General features: G+C 53.0%; 1 protein-coding gene across 5 annotated transcripts in view; it reads right to left on the bottom strand.

Moving 5' to 3' along the window:
* Positions 1-793: 793 nt before the first annotated feature.
* The window catches only part of myo1b (myosin IB), a 65,285-nt gene continuing 44,878 nt past the window's right edge, over positions 794-21,200 (bottom strand). Inside the window, exons 14-32 of one of the 5 annotated variants that reach the window (XM_066688322.1) lie at positions 19,373-19,477; positions 18,025-18,087; positions 17,728-17,928; positions 17,267-17,493; positions 16,874-17,074; positions 14,990-15,083; positions 14,442-14,591; positions 11,972-12,040; positions 11,417-11,503; positions 11,029-11,115; positions 10,133-10,219; positions 7,830-7,916; positions 6,169-6,243; positions 5,862-5,996; positions 5,466-5,572; positions 4,831-4,963; positions 4,521-4,673; positions 4,258-4,388; positions 794-3,902 (exon numbers count right to left, since the gene is read on the bottom strand). In XM_066688322.1, the coding sequence (XP_066544419.1) occupies positions 3,773-3,902; positions 4,258-4,388; positions 4,521-4,673; positions 4,831-4,963; positions 5,466-5,572; positions 5,862-5,996; positions 6,169-6,243; positions 7,830-7,916; positions 10,133-10,219; positions 11,029-11,115; positions 11,417-11,503; positions 11,972-12,040; positions 14,442-14,591; positions 14,990-15,083; positions 16,874-17,074; positions 17,267-17,493; positions 17,728-17,928; positions 18,025-18,087; positions 19,373-19,477 (2,322 nt within the window). In that variant the 3' untranslated portion in view covers positions 794-3,772. The remainder of the gene's footprint in view (positions 3,903-4,257; positions 4,389-4,520; positions 4,674-4,830; positions 4,964-5,465; positions 5,573-5,861; positions 5,997-6,168; positions 6,244-7,829; positions 7,917-10,132; positions 10,220-11,028; positions 11,116-11,416; positions 11,504-11,971; positions 12,041-14,441; positions 14,592-14,989; positions 15,084-16,873; positions 17,075-17,266; positions 17,494-17,727; positions 17,929-18,024; positions 18,088-19,372; positions 19,478-21,200) is intronic. The other 4 variants (XM_066688325.1, XM_066688323.1, XM_066688326.1 and 1 more) reach the window with 4 other exon arrangements.

Here is a 21,200-nt window from a genome sequence, read left to right as displayed (position 1 = left end):
GAATCCCTGATCAGCAAATCAGTTTAGTCTGTAGAACAATGGTTCATAAATCAAACCCTTCACCGAATAACATTAAGATGAAAGGTGTGAATCCCTAAAACTACAGCTGTACATTTGTGTGTGTGTACGCTCAAAGGTTTTGTACTCCCAGAAAAGGTTTATACACACACAAAATGACAACACAGTAACGCTGGGTCCCAGAGCCCCGTCCCAGCGGACACTCCCACAATGCTCGCCGAGAGGCTGGGGTCCACTCTGGGTTCACCCTCGCTTTCCTTTCCCAGCCTGCCGGACGGTGGGAACTCTGGGCAGGCCGTGCAGTAATTGCGCGCTATTTTTAACTGCAGGTCACAATCTGTCAGAGGCTCCGTCCCGGGAGGCCGCCCCACAGCGCCGCGGAATTTAACCCCGGACAGCTCTCTGCAGATGTGATGGAAAACATCTGGGCAACTGCAGATTTTACAGATAAAATAGATTTTTTTCTCTCTTTCAGAGCTAGGCCACAGGAATGTGCATTTAATGTAGACCAGGGCAGTGCGGTGCCAGGACCGTAAGAGCTCACAGCTGAGGTACGGCACTATGGCCCATCCCACGACGGCACGGCTCTTCCCTCTGGAAACGGGATGTTTTCTGTTCCTATTCCTAATGCGTGGTTTATACAGTCACTCTGTCCTGTCCTTTCCCACATCAGATATTATACAGTGTCACAACACTCACACACACTTGCTTTTTCTTGCATTCATTACTGTTTTCAGGCACTCAGTCGGAATAAACAAACACCTCCCAGGGAAGCTGATTTTTCTTCCTTTTAATTTATAAAAAAAAAAAAAGATTAATTGCGATTTGTTACACTGAGTTCTACTGAACGCGTTAATGTTATCTGCTTGGTGGTACAGGTTACATCAGGCACAAAACAAGAATGCATACAACAATGTTCTTTTTTTTTTTTTTTCTGTTTGCTCTTTTTTGTATTCGTCTTAAATACACTCACAGAGAAGGGCTATAGAAGCCAAAATCACGCCAAAGCAGGGCGGCACCGCCTCCCCCACACAGCGGCTCTCCCCGCGGCCGCGGCGCGAGTTGGATTCACAACACGCGTCAAAGAGGAACGCCAGCACAAGCAAGCAGGTGATCAATGCTGTTTTTTTTGTTGTTTTTTGCAGTTTTTCTTGCACAAACACAATTTGGAAACCTGGTTTTCCTCCACACGGGAAAACATGAAAAATACGGAACAGAGAAAGTTGCATTCTAAATAGACTTCAATGTAAAATACCCACTTTTTTTGATTACTGACATTGGCTTATGTGAGATAATTGTGCATTGATTACATTTAAATTTAAATTGAACAAACAGAGAAAGGATTATCAACAACAGAAGAAACCTCTGAACGCAGTTGGTCTGGGTTCCCGGACGCCGGGCTCTCGTCTGTGCACGATGGTCGGCCAGGAGGTCTCGGCTCTGGTCTGAGGGAGAGCGTTTGAATGTGGACAGAACTGCAGTCCAGAGAACGCGGACAAACCTGGTTCCATTTGATCCAATCATCAACGGCCAGACCTACGCACGGCACTGCGTGCACGAGGAGAGAGGATGATCTTGCCGCAGGCTCCTCCGGTCATATCCAATGGGTCATCCTGTGCAGATCCCAACTCTTCCACGCGAGCCGAGCATGACAGAGAAGCTGCCGGCTTCAGGAGCAACTTCCCCTCGATGACAGAGTGGATTCAGGCCTCACTTCTCTGCTGGATCAGGACAGCGATGTGCCAAACTGGGGACTCGCCCAAAGAAACCAGCAGGCCCTGAGGACACACCAGTCAGGCAGGGATAGAGAACAGGTTTGGCATTCAAACCAATAAGCAAAATAAAGCAGAAAGCCTGAGGGACAGTCCGTGACACGGGGCAGGGGGATCTGGGAAGGGGTGCGGCTCCGAAAAATGCCGGCAAGCAGCTGACACACTGGGGCTGAGACCCCTACCACCGTGTTTAGGGATCCCAGGACATTCTTGAAATTATAATCGATAAGAATAACGATAACAAATCCCCCCTCCACCTCCCCTGTCCAAAAAATACAGAATTCAGGACTCAGGTTTGTCTATTGTTGTGTAACGTGCGTCTCTGTGTTGCTCAGAGCCGCTCGCCGGCCAGAGAGAAGGGACTGGGAGACGGGAATCGGCTGATGAGGACTGAGCACGGAAACAAATCCTGCACTACAAACGGGGGCTGGGAAAGTGAACGGAAATGTGCTCGACTCTACCACCGCCGCAGATCACGGTCTGGGATGGGGTCCGTCCGGACGGGGCTCCTGTTCGGAAAGAGCCCCGTGTTTTGGCATTCACTCCGTCCGGAGAGATGAAGAGGGCGAGTATTCAAAATTTGGCTTTAGGCTCGAGAGGCTCTCAGTGGAGGACAGCCCCGACACACACGGTCCGACAGCACGACACACGGCAGCCTGCCTGCTCCTCACTGGTGTACAGGTGTGGGGTGAGCGAGTGAGCTTCGAATGTAAGACTGTGTGTGTGTGTGTGTGTGTGTGTGTCTGTGTGTGTGTGTGTGTGTGCGTGTCTGTGTGCGTGTCTGTGTGCGTGTCTGTGTGCGTGTCTGTGTGCGTGTCTGTGTGCGTGTCTGTGTGCGCGTGTCTGTGTGCGTGTGTGTGTCTGTGTGCGTGTGCGTGTGTGTGTGCGTGTGTCTGTGTCTGTCTGTGTGTGTGTGTGTGTGTGCGTGTGTGTGCGTGTGTGTGCGTGTGTCTGTGTGCGTGTGTGTGTGTGTGTGTGCGTGTGTCTGTGTCTGTCTGTGTGTGTGTGTGTGTGTGTGTGTGTGTGTCTGTGTGTGTGTGTGTGTGTGTGTGTGTGTGTCTGTGTGTGTGTGTGTGTGTGTGTCTGTGTGTGTGTCTGTGTGTGTGCGTGTCTGTGTGCGTGTCTGTGTGCGTGTCTGTGTGCGTGTCTGTGTGCGCGTGTCTGTGTGCGTGTGTGTGTCTGTGTGCGTGTGCGTGTGTGTGTGCGTGTGTCTGTGTCTGTCTGTGTGTGTGTGTGTGTGTGCGTGTGTGTGCGTGTGTGTGCGTGTGTCTGTGTGCGTGTGTGTGTGTGTGTGTGCGTGTGTCTGTGTCTGTCTGTGTGTGTGTGTCTGTCTGTGTGTGTGTGTCTGTCTGTATGTGTGCGTGTGTGGTGTGTACACAAAGCAAATCACACCTCTCCCCCAAACAAAAACAAAAACGAACAGCAAGAGAGCCCAGTCCAGCCCCTCACAAACTCCCACGGCTTCACTTGACTCCAGTACCCCCTCCGACACCCCCGTCCTGGCGGCTGCGTCACACAGTACCCACAGTACTCTCAGCAGGCTGTGGCCCCCAGCCTGGGGCCCGGCAGCACCAGGACTGAGAGCGAACAGACCATGTTATCATCATCATCATCATCAATGGAAACTCACTCTACTCACTCTCGCCACTACAAGAAAGTTTAAAACATCGTACAGAACCACACCAGCATCCATCCCTCCGCTTTCGTAGACATTCTGATTGTACATCTATATATATATATATATATATATATATATATATATATATATATATATATATATATATATATATATATATATATATATACACACACACACGTATGCTTCCAAAAGGCATTCTTGTCTCGTCACTGAGTCACAGATTCGTGTCGTCTTCGTCGTCGTGGTGTGACAGCGCACATGGAGATAAAAATATTTAAAATAATAAGAAAAAAAAAACAAAAGATTGCACAGTCAGGAGGACAGTCCGGCGCGGCGCGGCCCTCTATGGAGACGGCACGGACACCTCCAGCAGGCGGTTGTTCTTGCGCTTGCAGGTGGCGCTGTTGCCGTTCCTGGGCCCGCCTGGGACGAACTTCACGCACACCTTGTCCTGCTTGAATTGGACCAGGAACCTGCAGCGGGGGGACAGAGGAGTGAGAAGCCAGCCAATCACAGAGCAGCATTTCCCAGCATTCCTATGGCTGTAATCTTGTGTATCAATCTCCCACGCAGTGGTTTGTGGGTATTTACCGCACACTGTGGGACAGATTACATCCGATCCCTGAACAAACCATTCCAGAAAATGTATTTTTCACTCTGCAGATATTGGTGTATCTAACCCTTGTGTGTGTGATTTCTAAGTGAACATTCGGTGCGCAGGGTGTCTGTTATTGCATAAGAGGTCATTTTGCCCAGGTTATCGGTGTCTCTTTTGCGATAAGAGAAACCCTTCGCACAGCACATTGAGAGCCGGCCCGGCCTGCGTACTCGTCGGTGATGTCCACTCTGATCTGGCTTCGGCCGGCGGTGCTGGCAGCGGTGCGGTGCAGCTTGGTGACGATCTCGATCAGGCGCTCGCTGCTCAGCAGGAAGTCTCCCTTGGCGGCTGCGGCAGAGCCCTGCGGGGACACAACCATCGCAGTTGGAGGCAGAGAGGCGGAGAGAAGAGCATAGAGGAGACTCGCACTCACTCACACGCACACGCATGACATCCTACATGCACCAGGGACACCAGTTGTCGCCGGCTGTACCTCTTTGAGACGCAGCGCGAAGAAGCCATCGCTCTGGGAGCTGACGGACACACTGCCGATGTCATCCAGGGGGACGTTGGACTTGATCTGCCCCGACTTCTGATCGGCCAGGATGAGGCTGTTCTTGGTGAGCAGGAAAAGCCGGGGAGCCCCCTGAGAGGGACAGGAGATGAGTTACGCAGAGACACACCAGACCCCCAGCATTTTTAAATCAGCTCCCGGACGCTGCCAGACGCCGGCCCAGTCCTACCACACCGGACCCCCATAAGCCCTGCCCAGTGCCGGCCAGGAGACCCCGAGAGATACTTGCCTTGCCATTGGCCCGGTTGACCTTGTTGACTGTGTCTGCCAGGATGATTTTCTCCTCCACAAGGCTGCCCAGCTTTTGGTATTTTGGATTTTTGCTGATTTCCAGATAGTCCCCTTTGAATGGCTGGCTGACACTGCAAAACAGACAACACAGTCAAAATCACACACACGCACAGACGCACACAGACAGACACAGACACGCGCACACACCCACACACACAGTCACACACAGACAGACACACGCAGACACATGCGCTCCAGCACACAAGAGTGAAGGTCTGCCACACTGACACCTCCTGCGGTGAAAACTCGCCAGTGAAAATAAGAGCTGCCTTTGCCGTTTTTTTTTTGCCGTTTTTGTTGTTTTGCATTGTTGTTGGGAATACAACGGCTCTCCACAAGCGATGGCTGCGGTCTCTGACTTCTCACAGCGCTTCAGTATTAACTCCCTCACCGCGCCAGGCCGGCTGAGATGCGTTTCTCATGCGAATTGTTTATGCTGCTCTGGCGGCGCGGCGCGGATGTAAACACTCCCAGATGTGCCAGAATGCCCTCAACTGATACCCAAGCATTCCTAGCCTCGACGTCCTGCACCCGGCCTGTCGGGGGGGCTGCGTGTGGCTGCGCTCTCGGTACCTGCTGGGGTACAGGGCCTTCCTGTCCTTGAACATCTCACTGGCCTCCAGCTTCTCCTCAAAGATGGCCTTCTTCTGCTCGGTGAACTGGCTCCTGTACTTCTTGCACTGAGAACCAAAACAAAACATGAAAAACAAACAGAGAACAGACTGCTGCTGTGAAGGGTTCAGTCTGGACATGCTTACAGAGTATAATCATCATCGTAATACATTCTGTGTGTGCTCAGCATGTGCAGTGGTCCGCGGGCTCAGCACGTGTGGAGTGGTGTGTGTGTGTTTTAACCGTGTACAGTTGTCTGTTCTGGGCTCGTGTCAACACAGCGCCGCGTCATCACAGTGACAGGCTCAGGTGGGAGCCCTATTCAGGCGTGTGCTCTCGTGTGTGCGGTCCGCGTACCCTCCACAGGTGGAAGATCCTCCTCAGCTCCTCGTGGGTGTCCTCCAGGAAGAGGTAGGGCCTGGCCGGCCAACTCTTATCAATGGGAGACATGGAGGGCATCGTCTTCTTCAGGTCCAAGAAATATTTCTGCATCTGGAAGCCGGACAGACACAGACACAGTGTCACAGACTGCTGCTGGGGCGGCTGCTAGGCTCCTAAAGGCTTGAAATGTCCCCCACCTCCCCACGCCTGCATCATATCTCACTACACCACAGCCCTTTACGAGTGGCCGTTATTCTAACCCTTTCCCACGCAGCGCACTTACGATTCTCTGCATGGTGAATTCGTAGATCTTTCTGCCAGCATTGGCTCTGAAGAACTTCCTGTACTCCCGACGCACCTGGCCAGCGGAGGGAGGGAAGAAGAGGAGAATGAGGTGAGTCCCGGGAGACACGGGGGGCACCCCTCGAGCGAGAGCGCGGGGGACCTGCCTCCACGAGGAAGAGGAGGAGTAGGAGGAGGAGGAGGAGGAAGTGGGATGGAGGTGAGGAAGACGATGGTGGTGATGGCACAGGACTGCGTGCCCCACAGAGCGGCTGCACGTGAGCTGAAGCGTCAAACGAGTGGTTAGTCACACAAGATGATCTGTCCCCACGAAGTAGCACGATGAACGGTGAAGAAAAAACCCCACACAGAACACGGAAGAAACATTACCACAATGAGCGCCAGAGGGGCCATCGGGCACTTCTCCTGCAGTTCTGGGCAAACATTCAGACGGTCCCAGAACACACACAGGTTTCTGATCGCCCCCGCACGACATTACAGCCCCAGTGCGAATGGACAGCAGTCCCGAGACAGAGGTCAGAGACGCACCGAACACGGACTTTGAAATGAAGGGACGTGCTTTGAGAATTCGGCAGCAGTCCTGCATCGAGAGGAGAGCTGGAATTATAATATCAACCAATCAAACCAGATTTGAAGTCGTATGTAAATCTTCCAGATTGATTCTGCGCCCAAGGGCCCCTCAGCTGCACCTTAATTATTCCACGAACGGAGTGACCTTTTTTAAAACAAACAAGAACCAATGAACAAACAGAACAGGACACAGAGAAGACAATGAGATGAACGAGCCCACAGAAGTGCGACACACACCCCAACCAGATCCCAGCTGTGACGCAGAGACTGGGGGGGGCTCGAGTCGTCTGCAACGTCTGTGTGGGGGGCGTCTCCGGGTTAGTAAGAGGGGCTCCCAGCACAGGGAGGGGGCTGGGCAGAGGGTCCTGCACACAGCAGGCGTGTCGGACAGATGCACGGGCAGGCAGGCAGGCAGCCGACTCCTGGAGAATCATTTTATTTATGGGTTCATTTTTTCTCTCACTCTCTTTTTATCAGTTTGCCAATTCAGTAGCAAAAATAACTACCAAAAAGCACTGGTTCTGTAAAAGCAGCTGCCACTTAATTATCGCAGCCGGATTATCTAAAGCCCGGATTATCCCCGCAGATTTGATTCTGCTTTATATACAGCGGGACACGTCCAGAGCTGCGGCGACACCCAGATCACTGGAGCTCAGTTGTGCATCAGCGGAGGAGTGCGGGGATCAGGGCCGACTGCACAACAATCACACACTCACTCACACAAACCAATACACACACATGGAGACACACGGAGACACATGGAGACACACGGGAGACACACGGAGACACACCAGAAATGGGACGCCTGCAGGGGGGCAGTGCTGCTTGGGGACCAGTCCGGTTCCTAACCCCCCTGGTGTGCGATGCAGTGTGAGACGCCTGGCTGTTGTGATGTTCCACTGTTTGGTTTAATTGAGATTAATTGAGGAGCAGACCCCTCAGAGCCAGTGAGGCTAGGGGTACGTCCAGCACCATCACTGCCTGTCTGTTTCTGCCTGCCTGCCTGCGTGTCTGTCCATCTGTCCGTCCGTCTACCTCCCTGGCGGCTCCAGGCCAGGTGAGAGGAAGTACCTTGAGTCCCAACCAGTAAGCCCAAATGACGGCGACCGCATGCTTGCGCCTGGCCTCCTCCTTCAGGCGCCTCAGCTCCCTGCGTGCCTGCGGAGTCGTCAAACAGCCGAGGAGAGAGGGATTGAAACAGGGAAACAAAACAACCACCAAAACACCCCCCAAAACCCCCCAGACAGGTCCATCACAGCACAGGGCGTTCAGCAGTGAGGGCTGAGCAGAGAGAGAGAGAGAGAGAGTTTGGGGGGGTCTCATTTCAATAAGTGTTTGACTCCTCTCTCTTGCGAGCTCAGTGAGGTCTCTGCCACACCGGCCGAGACCACAAGCCTGTTTCTGCGTGTTTTCCGAAGGCCCTGATCTGCCCACACTGCATGGAGGCCCGGTGTGATGGAGAGACAGTTCCCCACGTAGACTGATGCCATCCTGGGAGACCAGAGGCCTGAGACAGGACTCTCGGCCTCAGGTGTTCACCCCCAGCAGGACAGTGTTCGTGAGGTGAGGTAGTTATCTATGTTGTGAGTGGAGGATGACGTCTGTATCTACAGAAAAACAGCTCGAGAGGCCGATGGACACCACAGCCCCTACACACGGACAGCAGTGTCCTCCTGCGAGTCACAGAGCTCAGCCCTCGCGCTGCAGAGTCACTGGCAGAAAATAGGGCTGATCTCACCTTCCTACATTATAAACCACCAACAGACACATTTACAGCTCTATCTGAAAAACTCGGCGGTCGGATCAGTCTCAGCTCAACTTTCTCCGCTGTATTTCTGCTCAAAGAAATCTCTGGAAAAGTAATAATTTCCAGCCTGTTCCAAAGTTCACTGCCACCGGCCTTATCTTTTAATTATTTGAATCATAAGCACAGTGTGTGAAGGGCCCTCTACTTCACAATCATTTTCACACTGAGTGGGCGAGGAGCATTTTCTACCACAGCGAAAGACGAGTAATTTGTTTAGTTGGCGAAGCACACTTGGGCCAAAACGGGAAACGTGAAAAGACTTTTAAACAGTTCATAAAAGAAAGTGGCTCTTCATGTGAATCCGTATTGAAGGTTTTTGTTTTAACTCATACGAATATTATGTACAGAAATCAGGTACTGATCCATATATGATTAGGGTTACGACTAGCAGATGAAATTTTCATACGGATCCGTACTTATAGCTGGATAACGTTCGGCTATTTGTATGGATCCGTACAATTAGAAGCAAGACATTTCATACGGATCCGTGCAAACAGCCGGTGTCTTCATAAAAACTCCCTAGACAACTTTCCAATTAATCCCGAACTTTGTAAAAGGAAGGTAAGAGAATTCAAACACGCGGCTCCGCAAGAAGATGCCAAACCTGGGCAGGAATGATCGCTCCAGGCCAGTAATCTGAGAGCGAAACTAGAGCTGATAGTCTGCTATCTGCTATACTGCACGAGACCGGCTGCAGCCAAGTGCACAGCTAACGTCAGCAAACTGGCTGAGGACCCCGGATCTCCAGGACAGGACTGGGGACCCCTGATCGACAGTGAAAGCGAAGGGAGATCTGCAGAGAGAAGCTGCAAGGGGAGGAGAAGAGGAGGCGAGATCCTCAGCTGGCCGGGGGGCTGGGAGTGCTGTGGGGGGGAGTTGAGGGGAGCGAGTGGGTGGGCAGGGGTACCCTGGCGCTCGACTCTAGACCCTCTATTGTGGTCGATCGTTATATAAACCAGTAGAAATCCAGCAAATAACTAAATCTAGGCTGGAAATTGAGTATTCATCCCCCTCATCCTGTTAAACAGAGCTGCGCAAAAATCTGCTGGACCTCATGCGTCTGAGTGAGAAAAAACAGAATCAGATTTGTTAACCAGCGCACGGACGCCTAGGATTAGTGAGGGTCCGACACCATCGCAGCGCAGGGTGGGGTGGGCTTCCCGAACTGGGACACAGGGCGGCACACTGAACGCGGTCAGCAGGGCCCTGATTATCCAACGACAATAAAGCAAGCTCCTGTAATTAGGGAGCTTACACAGACCGGGGGGCATCATGCGAGCGTGCATCATATTCAAGAGTCATAACAAAGTCGCATGCTTTATTTTATGGAAGGGGGAGGTAAGAAATCAAATAATAAAACACACATTTATGTGTATGAAAATGGGCACAAATGACCGGGATGGGGAGGAGCTTGCAGGAGGAGAATCTCAGACCCCGCCCACTGGGATGCGGGGGTCCGGGGCTTCAGAGCCTCAGGGCTCAGTACCAACGGACACGTCTGACTCTGGTGTTTAATGGGATGGCAAGAGGTGGAGGGGAGGGAGGATGCAGGGAGATCAGGGGTTACCTTCGTCCCCTGCCAGGACGCCCAAATCACAGAGACCGCCTGTCTATTCCGCACCTCCTCCTTCAGACGGCGCAGCTCCCGTCTGGCCTGGGGGGGGCGGGGCGAGCGAGCGAGGGATCCAGCATGAGGAAGGGGTAGAGCGAAGGGGGCAGGAGGAAGAGAGAGAGGCATTGAGAGAGAAAGAGGCAGTGAGAGAACCACAGAGCTCAAACAGAGAAAGAGGGAGAGAACCTACATCCCCACACAGTACTTAAGCACACGGAGCAGTTAACCTATCTGAGCGATCAGTCTATGGACGGGTTCTGAACACGGTGTGCATGTGTGTGTGTGTGTGTGTGTGAAAGAGTCTGTGTGCGCATCACTGTTGCAACATCAGCAAACAAAGACACAAAAACTGTACCTGAAACAATAAACAACACCAAACATTTCAGTTACGTAGATGCAGTTAAGAAAGTAAACACACAAACAAGTGTGTGTGCCTGTTAGGTAAACAAACCAAATCACAAACTGGGAACGAGAATCAATGGAGTGAAACGGTTAGCGTGATTAGGTCAGGGAAAGAGCCATTAGCTGGTTAATTGAAAGAAGGTGTTAGTTCGAGCAGTGATTGGTCCCCTTAGAACCCCTAGAAGGGAATGGGTTAAACACAGGTGAGCAGGAGCCGGGACGGATACACATTCGGGGAAAACGAGGAGGAGGGATTCACAGAGGACACTCTGATCGGACGGGTTGGTAACGGGGGGTTGAACGGGACTGGGCTGCAGGCGGAGGAAGACGAGACAGACGAGGAGGAAGGGGAGGAGTTGGGTTTGGTTGGGGGTTCGAGGGGAAGGGCGGTCAGTGGGGGGTGGGGGGAACGGGGAGGACGGACGCTGAAATGGCAGGATCCCAAATACCTTCGTCCCCTGCCAGGACGCCCATATCACCGAGACCGCGTGTCTATTCCGCACCTCCTCCTTCAGACGGCGCAGCTCCCGCCGGGCCTGAGCGCGGGGTGGGGGGGGCGCGGCACGAGGTGCGGTTAGAGCGAGAGAGGGAGGAGAAGGAGAGAGAGAGAGGGAGAGAGAGAGTAGCAGTGAGAGCCGGCAGCCCACAGCCAGAGTGACGGACAGACGGAGAGAGAAGCGGGAGAGAGAGGGCCGCTGTTCTTCTCTTCCTGTCCCGAGAGTTTCTCTTCTTCCCGGGACAGCAGCTCCACCAACCGCGTGGGCCGGGCCGAGGGGAAGCGGGCGGACTCAGTGGCCCCCCCGCAGGACGCCGGCTGCAGCGCCGTGCCGTTCTCACCTGAGTGCCGTGCCAGAACGCAGCGATGGTGGTGACGGCTTCCTTGCAGCGCTTCTGGTATTTCAGCTCCCGGAGGATCTTACGAGCCTGGTGGGGGGGACAGAGAGCAGCAGCGGTCAGAGAGAGAAAGGGCGCGATGCGGGGACCCTGGACCGTGGGAGTCCCTGGACAGACAAGGGCTGGAGGGGCAACTGTCCTAGCTGGCAATTAAAATATACTAAGGGTTGAGTATCTTAAGTGTCCATCGCAGAGCCCCATTATATACAATTAAATACAATTCAAATCAAATAAATCAGATGGGAAAGTATTACATTGCACTGCCTGTTCCCTTGTTTAAGCTAAATGCTCTGTTTCAAGCAGCTAATATGGTCTAAATACAGTATGCATTAAAACACAAAACCACCACCGTGCCAGAGCAGGCCGTGACCAGGGACCTGCTCCTTGCACCAGCTGAGCGTGCGGAGACACGGGGCCTCAGCGTAAGGCGGTGCGGTGCGGAGGTCACTGCCGCTGTGATGGGGAGAGGAAGAGGAGGAGCGGAGGACTGGTACGTACCCTCCAGCCACGGATGAAGGACTGCACCACGATGGCCGAGCTCTTGACCTGCTGGTATCTCTTTTGTTGCTGTGAAGAGAAGCACGACCCAGGGTCAGCTGAGGACAACAGTCACGCAGAGCACACGGACATGGACACGGACACGCACTCTGCTCTCAGAGTTTCAACTCAAGCTCACTTCCGTGACAGACAAAAACAAATGGGGGAAAAAACTATGTCCCCTTGTAGTACAGTACACTGTGTGCAGTGCAGTACAGTGTGTAGTACAGTAGTGTTTACAGTGAACTGTCTGTAGTACAGTACAGTGTGTGTAGTACAGTAGTGTGTGCAGTGCAGTGTCTAGTACAGTACAGTGTGTGCAGTGTGTTTACAGTGAACTGTCTGTAGTACAGTACAGTGTGTGTAGTACAGTACAGTGTGTGCAGTGTTTAGTGTACAGTGCAGTAAAGTGTGTGCAGTGAAGTGTCTGTAGTACAGTACAGTGTGTGCAGTGCAGTAGTGTTTACAGTGAACTGTCTGTAGTGCAGTATTGTGTGTAGTACAGTAGTGTAAGTAAAGTGTCTAGTACAGTAGTGTGTGCAGTGCAGTAGTGTTTACAGTGAACTGTGTAGTACAGTACAGTGTGTGTAGTACAGTACAGTGTGTGCAGTGCAGTGTTTGTAGTACAGTAGTGTGTGCAGTATGTGTGCAGTGTAGTACAGCGTGCAGTACAGCATGTGCAGTGCAGTGTCTGTAGTACAGTACAATGTGTGCAGTGTGTTTAGTGTACAGTGCAGTGTCTGTAGTACAGTAGTGTGCAGTATGTGTGCAGTGCAGTACAGTGCAGTAGTGTTTACAGTGAAGTGTCTGTAGTACAGTACAGTGTGTGCAGTGCAGTGTCTAGTACAGTACAGTGTGTAGTACAGTACAGTGTGCAGTGCAGTGTCTGTAGTCCAGTAGTGTGTGCAGTATGTGTGCAGTGCAGTACAGTAGTGTGTACAGTGAAGTGTCTGTAGTACAGTACACTGTGTAGTGCAGTAGTGTGCAGTGAAGTGTCTGTAGTACAGTATCGTGTGTGCAGTGCAGTGTCTGTAGTACAGTACAGTGTGTGCAGTGCAGTGTCTAGTACAGTACAGTGTGTGCAGTGCAGTAGTGTTTACAGTGAACTGTCTGTAGTACAGTGTGTGCAGTGCAGTGTCTGTAGTACAGTACAGTGTGTGCAGTATGTGTGCAGTGCAGTACAGTGTGCAGTACAGTAGTGTGTACAGTGAAGTGTCTGTAGTACAGTACACTGTGTAGTGCAGTAGTGTGCAGTGAAGTGTCTGTAGTACAGTATCATGTGTGCAGTGCAGTGTCTGTAGTACAGTACAGTGTGCAGTGCAGTGTGCAGTGCAGTACAGCGTGTGCAGTGCAGTGTCTAGTACAGTACAGTGTGTGCAGTGCAGTAGTGTTTACAGTGAACTGTCTGTAGTACAGTGTGTGCAGTGCAGTGTCTGTAGTACAGTACAGTGTGTGCAGTGCAGTGTCTGTAGTACAGTACAGTGTGTGTAGTACAGTAGTGTGTGCAGTGCAGTGTCTAGTACAGTACAGTGTGTGCAGTGCAGTAGTGTTTACAGTGAACTGTCTGTAGTACAGTACAGTGTGTGCAGTGCAGTGTCTGTAGTACAGTACAGTGTGTGCAGTGCAGTGTCTGTAGTACAGTACAGTGTGTGTAGTACAGTAGTGTGTGTGTGCAGTGGAGTACAGGTAGTACAGTATAGTGTGTGCAGTGCAGTGTCTAGTACAGTACAGTGTGTGCAGTGAAGTGTGTGTAGTACAGTACAGTGTGTGCAGTGCAGTGTACAGTGCAGTACAGTGTGCAGTGCAGTGTCTGTAGTACAGTAGTGTGTGCAGTATGTGTGCAGTGTAGTACAGCGTGCAGTACAGCATGTGCAGTGCAGTGTCTGTAGTACAATACAGTGTGTGCAGTATGTGTGCAGTGCAGTACAGTGTGCAGTACAGTAGTGTGTACAGTGAAGTGTCTGTAGTACAGTATCGTGTGTGCAGTGCAGTGTCTAGTACAGTACAGTGTGCAGTGTGTGGAGTGTACAGTGCAGTACAGCGTGTGCAGTGCAGTGTCTAGTACAGTGTGTGCAGTGCAGTAGTGTTTACAGTGAACTGTCTGTAGTACAGTACAGTGTGTGTAGTACAGTAGTATGTGTGCGGTGGAGTACAGGTAGTACAGTATAGTGTGTGCAGTGCAGTGTCTAGTACAGTACAGTGTGTGCAGTGCAGTGTCTAGTACAGTACAGTGTGTGCAGTGCAGTAGTGTTTACAGTGAACTGTCTGTAGTACAGTACAGTATGTGCAGTGCAGTACAGTGTGTGCAGTGGAGTACAGGTAGTACAGTACAGAGTATGCAGTGAAGCAAGTGTAGTGTGTGCAGTATGTGTTCAGTGTGTGCAGTACAGTCTCCGAGCACACCCTGCCCTGGTGGGGGTGTGTTACTCACCGCGTAGCGCCGGTACCAGGCCGCCACGGTCACCTGGCTCTTCTTCATGAGCAGGAAGTGGGTGCGGCACTTCCAGCCGCGGTAGATCTTCTGGATGAGTGTGGCCAGGTCCTGCAGCCGCTGCTTCCTCACCTCCTCCAGCGTGAAGAGCTGCGGCACAGCAGAGAGCATGGTCTCACCACGTGTGTGTGCGTGTGTGTGTGTGCGCGTGTGTGTCAGCAAAGTGCCCTGCTGCGGGGCGTCACGGTCTACAAACACCCTCCTCACACACAGGCATACGACCACTCAGAGTGCCAATTAATAATATTGATAATAATACTGATGATAATGTGTGCTTTAGTCAAGCCGCTCAGCACTGTGCTACAGTGGAGTGTATTATTATTCTCGCTGTTGTCTCAGTGTGCACAGAACTGAAGTGAGGAAGGAAAGAAATATCAGACTCAGACTGGTGTGGAAGTGGATGCTGATTGGTCACAGGCTGTGTGGGGGGTCTGCCTGTGGCACTGAGGAGGAGGAGGAGGCGGAGAGCAGGGCCCACAGCTCCCTACCGTTCTGGGGTTCCTGATGAAGATCTTGGAGCGTCCGTAGGAGTACTCCTCCACGGGGATCTGCAGGTCTTTCAGCAGCACCTCCACACCGTCCCTGCAGCACCAAGAGACACAAGCCACGGGTCAGTGATGCCCACACTCCTGGAGGGGGACTAACCGATCGACGCCCACGGCACGTTAGCACGGCCGCCTTTCGGCACTCGGCTCACTGACACTAACAGACTCCTTCGACAACTGCTTCCCAGCTTCTCTGAGATCTAATGCAGATTTCTCCGACTCTGACGCAGGGCGAGCCCTGCAGGGCGGGCAGGACTGTGGCCCTGGGGGACTGGATCTGAAGAGGCTCTGCCCTGGGACCCGGGGGACATTGAGGGAGAGATGGGGAGCAAATCATACAAAATATAGTGAAGTGAGAACCTGAATACCAGCAACGCTGCAATGGGGGATTAGGGTGGGATACAACAGCAGTCATAAAAACACAATCCCCCCCACCGCCAAACAGACTGTGCGTGTGTGTGTCTGTGTGTGTGTGTATGTGTGTGTGTGTCTGTGCATGTGTGTGTGTGTGTCTGTCTGTGTGTGTGTGTGTGTGTGTGTCTGTGTGTGTGTGTGTGTGTGTGTGTGTCTGTGCATGTGTGTGTGTGTGTCTGTCTGTGTGTGTGTGTGTGTGTGTGTCTGTGTGTGTGTGTGTGTGTGTGTGTGTGTCTGTGCATGTGTGTGTGTGTGTCTGTCTGTGTGTGTGTGTGTGTGTGTGTGTGTGTGTGTCTGTGCATGTGTGTGTGTGTGTGTGTGTGTGTGTGTCTGTGCATGTGTGTGTGTGGGTCTGTCTGTGTGTCTGTGTGCATGTCTGTCTGTGTGTCTGTATGTGTGTGTGTCTGTGCATGTGTGTGTGTGTGTGTGGGTCTGTCTGTGTGTCTGTGTGCGTGTGTGTTTGTGTGTCTGTGTGCGTGTGTTTGTGTGTCTGTCAGTGTGTGTGTTTGTGTGTCTGTCTGTGTGTCTGTATGTGTGTGTGTGTCTGTGCATGTGTGAGTGTGTGTGTGTGTGTGTGTGGGTCTGTCTGTGTGCGTGTGTGTGTGTGGGTCTGTCTGTGTGTCTGTGTGCGTGAGTGTTTGTGTGTCTGTCAGTGTGTGTGTGTGTGTGTGTGTGTGTGTGTGTGTGTCAACTCAGACACGCACAGACAGGCCGGACGCCAAGCTCAGCCGAGGCGAGCAGGTGAAGCTGCAGCGTCCGGGAATGCCGAGCCAGCCTGACGCTTTGTTTACATGACTCTGCGATCCACACGCAGTTCACTCGGCCTGATCAGACACGCCACAGCCGGCTGCGTGGCAGACGAGGAGAGACCGGTTCATTTCTACGCTGCACAAAGATCTGGGAAAGGCCCGGAGGACAGGTTGTGCTCTGGACCAGGTGAGCTCACGGCTCATTCACAGAACAGACAACAACTTGAACGACAGCCGGGCCAGAGACACCCGTCTGACCCACAGCCAGCGCTATCACAGAGACGTGTGCCGGATAGGGGCAGCTTTGGCAACAGAACAGACACTGAGGCCAAGATCTGTTCAAGCGAGTGTTTTGAGTTTGAACCCAGCAAGAGACAACAGGGTGTGAAAAACCCATAACAAACATGTATACAATACATACATCTGTTCTCTGAAACAGAGCTGGAATTTAGAGGGAGAGAGAGAGCGAAAGACAGCAAGGGGGAGAGAGAGCGCTTGAGATCTTTAGTGTTAATCCTGGCAGGAGAACATTTCCAGCTGTGATAAACATCCCTCCCCCCCAGCCCCCTCTGCCCCCTCAGACTGCAGACCCCTGACCCCGGGCAGAGCAGTCAGTGGGGACAGCAGGCAGCCCGGACTCGGTGGCCCCTCCGGCGCCGCTCACCGGGCTGGGCCCCTCCAGTGCGGCCAGGTCTGCTTGCACAGCATCTTGTAGCGCTCCAGGCAGGGCTCGTAGGGCTGGCGGAAGGCATAGCCGGCGCGGCGCACGCGCACGTTCTCCATCAGGCCCAGGTAGCGCACCTGGTGGCAGACCAGCGCCTCGGTGAAGATGTGCGCCGCCTTCTTGTCGTTTGGTTTGATGCACCTGGGGACACAGGAGGGGCGGGGGGGTGGTGAGAGTGGAGACAGACCCAGGAGATGGACGGCACAGCGACATGCAGACTCCTAGCTCTGCAGGGCAGCTCCACGTTGCCCACCGACGCATAAAACCCGCGTCTGTATGTCACAAGGTTCACGCTTCCCTCTGCGTTACCCCACCGCCCTCCCCGGCCCGCACCTGATGTAGTTGGGGTTCTTGGTCTGCAGGTTGCGCATCAGCGTGCCCACGGAGGCGCGGAACTGGAAGCCGGCGGTGGGCGGCCGCTTCAGGTTGACCTTGGAGGGGTTTCCCTCGGGGAACAGCACCTTCATCAGGCTGTGGTTGGCCTTCCACATGGCCTGGGACAGGTCACGGTACAGCAGGTCGTTGTTCTTGTCCATGAAGCCCTCCACGCGGTACAGCACCTGGGAGCGATGGGGGGACAGCGTCAGTGTGTGGGAGAGGTGGCCTCCCAGTCTGCAGGGTCCCAGACCCCCGAGACACACAGTCCCCCTCTCCCACCCGAGATGCACTGCCTCCGAGTGAGTGGACACCTACTTCTTCACCACGCCCCACCCGAGGTGCACGGTGCTGACTGGAGAGCCCTGCTGTGCGGGACAGGAGGGGACAGGGGAGCTGGCAGGCAGGATGCCCATTACCTTGCCGGCGTAGTGCTGGATGCGGAAGCAGCAGTGCGGCAGGCTGTGGTCGTTCAGGAACTTGGAGCTCTTGCTCAGGCGGCTCTCGAAGTGCGGGTGCTCGGCGCACACCGTGTTCAGCTTGTCCAGGAAGGTGTCGTCGGTCACCGTGCCGGGCCGCAGGCACTCCTCGTCCAGCATGGCCAGGATCCCGTTGGTGTTCTACGCAGGGAGAGAGGCAGGAGTGAGCACACACTTGCAAAACAGCAGGAGCAAAGGCAGAACGGGTCAAACAGGCTGCGGAGGCGCCGGACTCACGTTCTCGATCAGGTCGCAGATGACGGCGTTGTTGAAGTACTCGATGTGCGTCCACTCGATCCCCTGCAGCAACACAACACAACGCAGGGTCAGTCAGCCAGGCAGGCAGCCCAGGCTCACTCAATAGTCTGACACAGTCTGAGCCTCGTCTTCACGGCTGCGACCGAGCGCTTCGCAAGGGAAAACCAAAGCACCGGCTCGGCAAATAAATTACATTGAACAAAAGAAACCGAAATAACAGAACACAAATACAAACAAGTGTCGGCTGCATTTGAGTTTTTTTCTTCCTACTGAACTCCGTTGTCCTGCACAGTTTGGATGCCACACAGGGCCTTTTTGGGGACGATGCTTTGCTCTACCCCTCTGGTTGAATCTAACGTCTCTCAGGCTGGTCCCCGTGTTTCTCCACCCCAGCCCGGTAAGCGGAGTCCTGCTCTCAATCACAGCTGCGGCGCACATTCGGGGACGAGGGACCCGGCGGTGACTTTTCCCGCAGTGATCATCAGCGGCCCACAGAGGGCAGGCTATCTGCACTCCGGGCTGCCTTTCCTTTCCACCAAACCCCCTCCCCCAACCACCGCACTCCCCTTCCCCAAGTCATGTCAATTTCCCATGCACTCGCCTGGACGCGGGCCAGGAGTTTTAATATCACGGAAAGGAGGTCAGTGCGCTCTGGGCACACTCAGGAGATTGAACAGAGGAATCTAAACAAAGCGCAGCGTCATCGCTGAGTGGTCACTTTACCCCTGCTGGACCCGAGGGAGAGAAAGAGAGGGACGAGAAGTTAGTGAGAGCTGGAAGGACAGAGAGAAAGACCGGGGGAGTGAGGGAGAGAGGGACGCAGACTCCAGCCAGAGTGCTGGGGTGCTGTCAGGGTGAGCTCTTGGCAAAGAGAGTCACACATTACTCTCTCTCACTCTCTCTCTCTTCCCATCCTCTCTCCCTCTGACCATGAGTCTCTGCACAGCTGGGGGTGACAGTGTTCCCGAGCCTCAGCTGGATTTCCCCTCCCTCTCTCACACTCTCTATCTTTCTCTCTCTCACCCCCGTTTTCCTCTCTCAGCAGGACAGCCCGATCACAGCTGCTGCTGCCAGCAGAGGGTGGAGTGAGCACAGCTGGGAGGCTCTCGGCACTCTCTGTTAGCCAGGCACTGTTTTCCTGTCTGTCCGTCTCTCCCACAGAACTACTACTAGGGAGCTGCTCCTCCTACCAGCACCACCTTCAGTTCATCTACCACTAATGACCCCAGTCAGACGAGAAATACCCACACTTGCTCATACGATACGTCTTCCGGAGAGATGGTTAGTCATATTAACACGTGTGTGCTTCATATGCTCCTCCCCTCACCTCTCTGATGTACTCCTCCTGTTCCTCACGCAGCGTGAGTTCGATGAAGATCTGCTGCAGCTTCTCGTTGCAGTAGTTGATGATGAACTGCTCGAAGCTGTTGTCCTGGGGGGAGAAGCACAAGGTGAGAAGCCGAGCTCTGGGCTGGAGGAAGGCATGCAGAACCAGGAGCTGGGAACCCCAATACAGGCATGTATTGTCATTAAGTTTTCTTCAAACCTGGGTTCGACCGCCTGGGCACGACCTGGCTTCATTCCACCCCAGATCTCAGTTAGTTAATTAACCTAAGTTAATTGAACCAATTATTCACTTCACCAACCAATTAAACCCTATCTCCAAGGTTGACTGAAATTACTGGGGGAGTAAAATTTGATATGGATAAGATCAGCAAACTGTGATTAAATTAACCATTCCCAGCATCGCCAGCATCCCTGTCATGGACCGTCTCCCCGTGAGCGTTGGGGCCACATCGATTATGCCTGGCCTCCTTTCCCTGGGGCCACCGACGCTCATTAGCCCATGATGAGGGTGTTAGGATTACAATCCTCTCGCTCACACAAACGCAAGCCACTGCACACGGCAAGTCTCCCGCGCCGCCGGGCACGAGGGAAGCTCAAAGCCTAACCCAAAGGGCAGTACTGACCGGCACCGCAAGCCCAGCCCTGTCCGCGGCGCTGCCAGTCGGGGACTGGTGACTGGCACCGCGCCGCAGAGCTGCGAGGGTTTCTAATGGACGGACATATCCTCGACCAGCTGGGGGCGGTGAAGTACAAAGCAATCCAGGGTGACCCCTTTAAGACCTGGGGGTGTCACCTCATGGACCGATTGGGGCAGGAAAATCATTCCTTAGGGGGTGAATGATGCTCGGAGGCAAGGCGGGGACGGGGGACGGGACGGAGCTGGGCTTTGGCCACACTGCCGCTTTGACTACCTTCCTATACACAGTTAAATTAGTATCAGAATTTAGGACAGTTGCAAACATGCAGGCACACTTGGCCACCGCAAACAGAATACTTACGCCATTCTGGTGCCCCCGAAACAAAACAGACAGGGAAAACAAAACGGAAAAAGTTTGTTAAGGAGAAAGACATGTTGATGGTGAAGAGGGAGAAGAAAACAATCGTTAACTTGTGACTCTGGGCAACTGAAGCCTCAAACTCCAGGGGAAGCCACAGCCAACAGGCCCGCACCGCCCCATTAGGATAAACAGATCGATTGATGACTATGGCCCAGAGTTAAACAGCTGCTCACACCCAGCAGTCAATTGCTTTTTATTTCTGTTAAGACGTTTTGTTTGAGATCTTATTTTTTTTCTATCATCGAAGACTCAGACAGAAGCAAAATTAGAATAAAAATATATACATAGAATATAAAATATATAAATCTAAACCCCCAAATGAACAGAGCATGTCTCTCTCTGTCAGAAGTCTTCAGTCCCCTCTTCTCCCAGTCAATCAGTGAAGCCCTTCGCAATGAAAAGGCAATCCGGTCAGATTACAGCCGTAATAAACACGCAGTCAATAACAGACGTGTGTGCCGCCGAGACCGTGCTGGCCAGGAGACGAGGAGAGAGAGAGTATTGATCTCGTAGTGTGCGGAGACAGTTATTCACCCTTAGCATGGCACTAGCTACACTTGCATACCAGCCTTTAAAGCATCCACAAACGGGCATAGCTTCCAGTGAAAACAGATAAGAGCGCACACACCAACACACACGGCCGGCACTGGCTCCAGTCCTGATTGGGAGCCGTGAGGTCTGGAGACCCTTCCGTTCAGAGTGACTATAAACACTTTTGTGGAAAACTATCGAGTTACATAAGGCTGAGCA

This window comes from Amia ocellicauda, chromosome 16 (genome assembly GCF_036373705.1).
Source record: "Amia ocellicauda isolate fAmiCal2 chromosome 16, fAmiCal2.hap1, whole genome shotgun sequence".
NCBI classification, from domain to species: domain Eukaryota; kingdom Metazoa; phylum Chordata; class Actinopteri; order Amiiformes; family Amiidae; genus Amia; species Amia ocellicauda.
The sequence above is the reverse complement of the archived record's forward strand: the minus strand, read 5'-3'. Positions and strand labels throughout refer to the sequence as shown.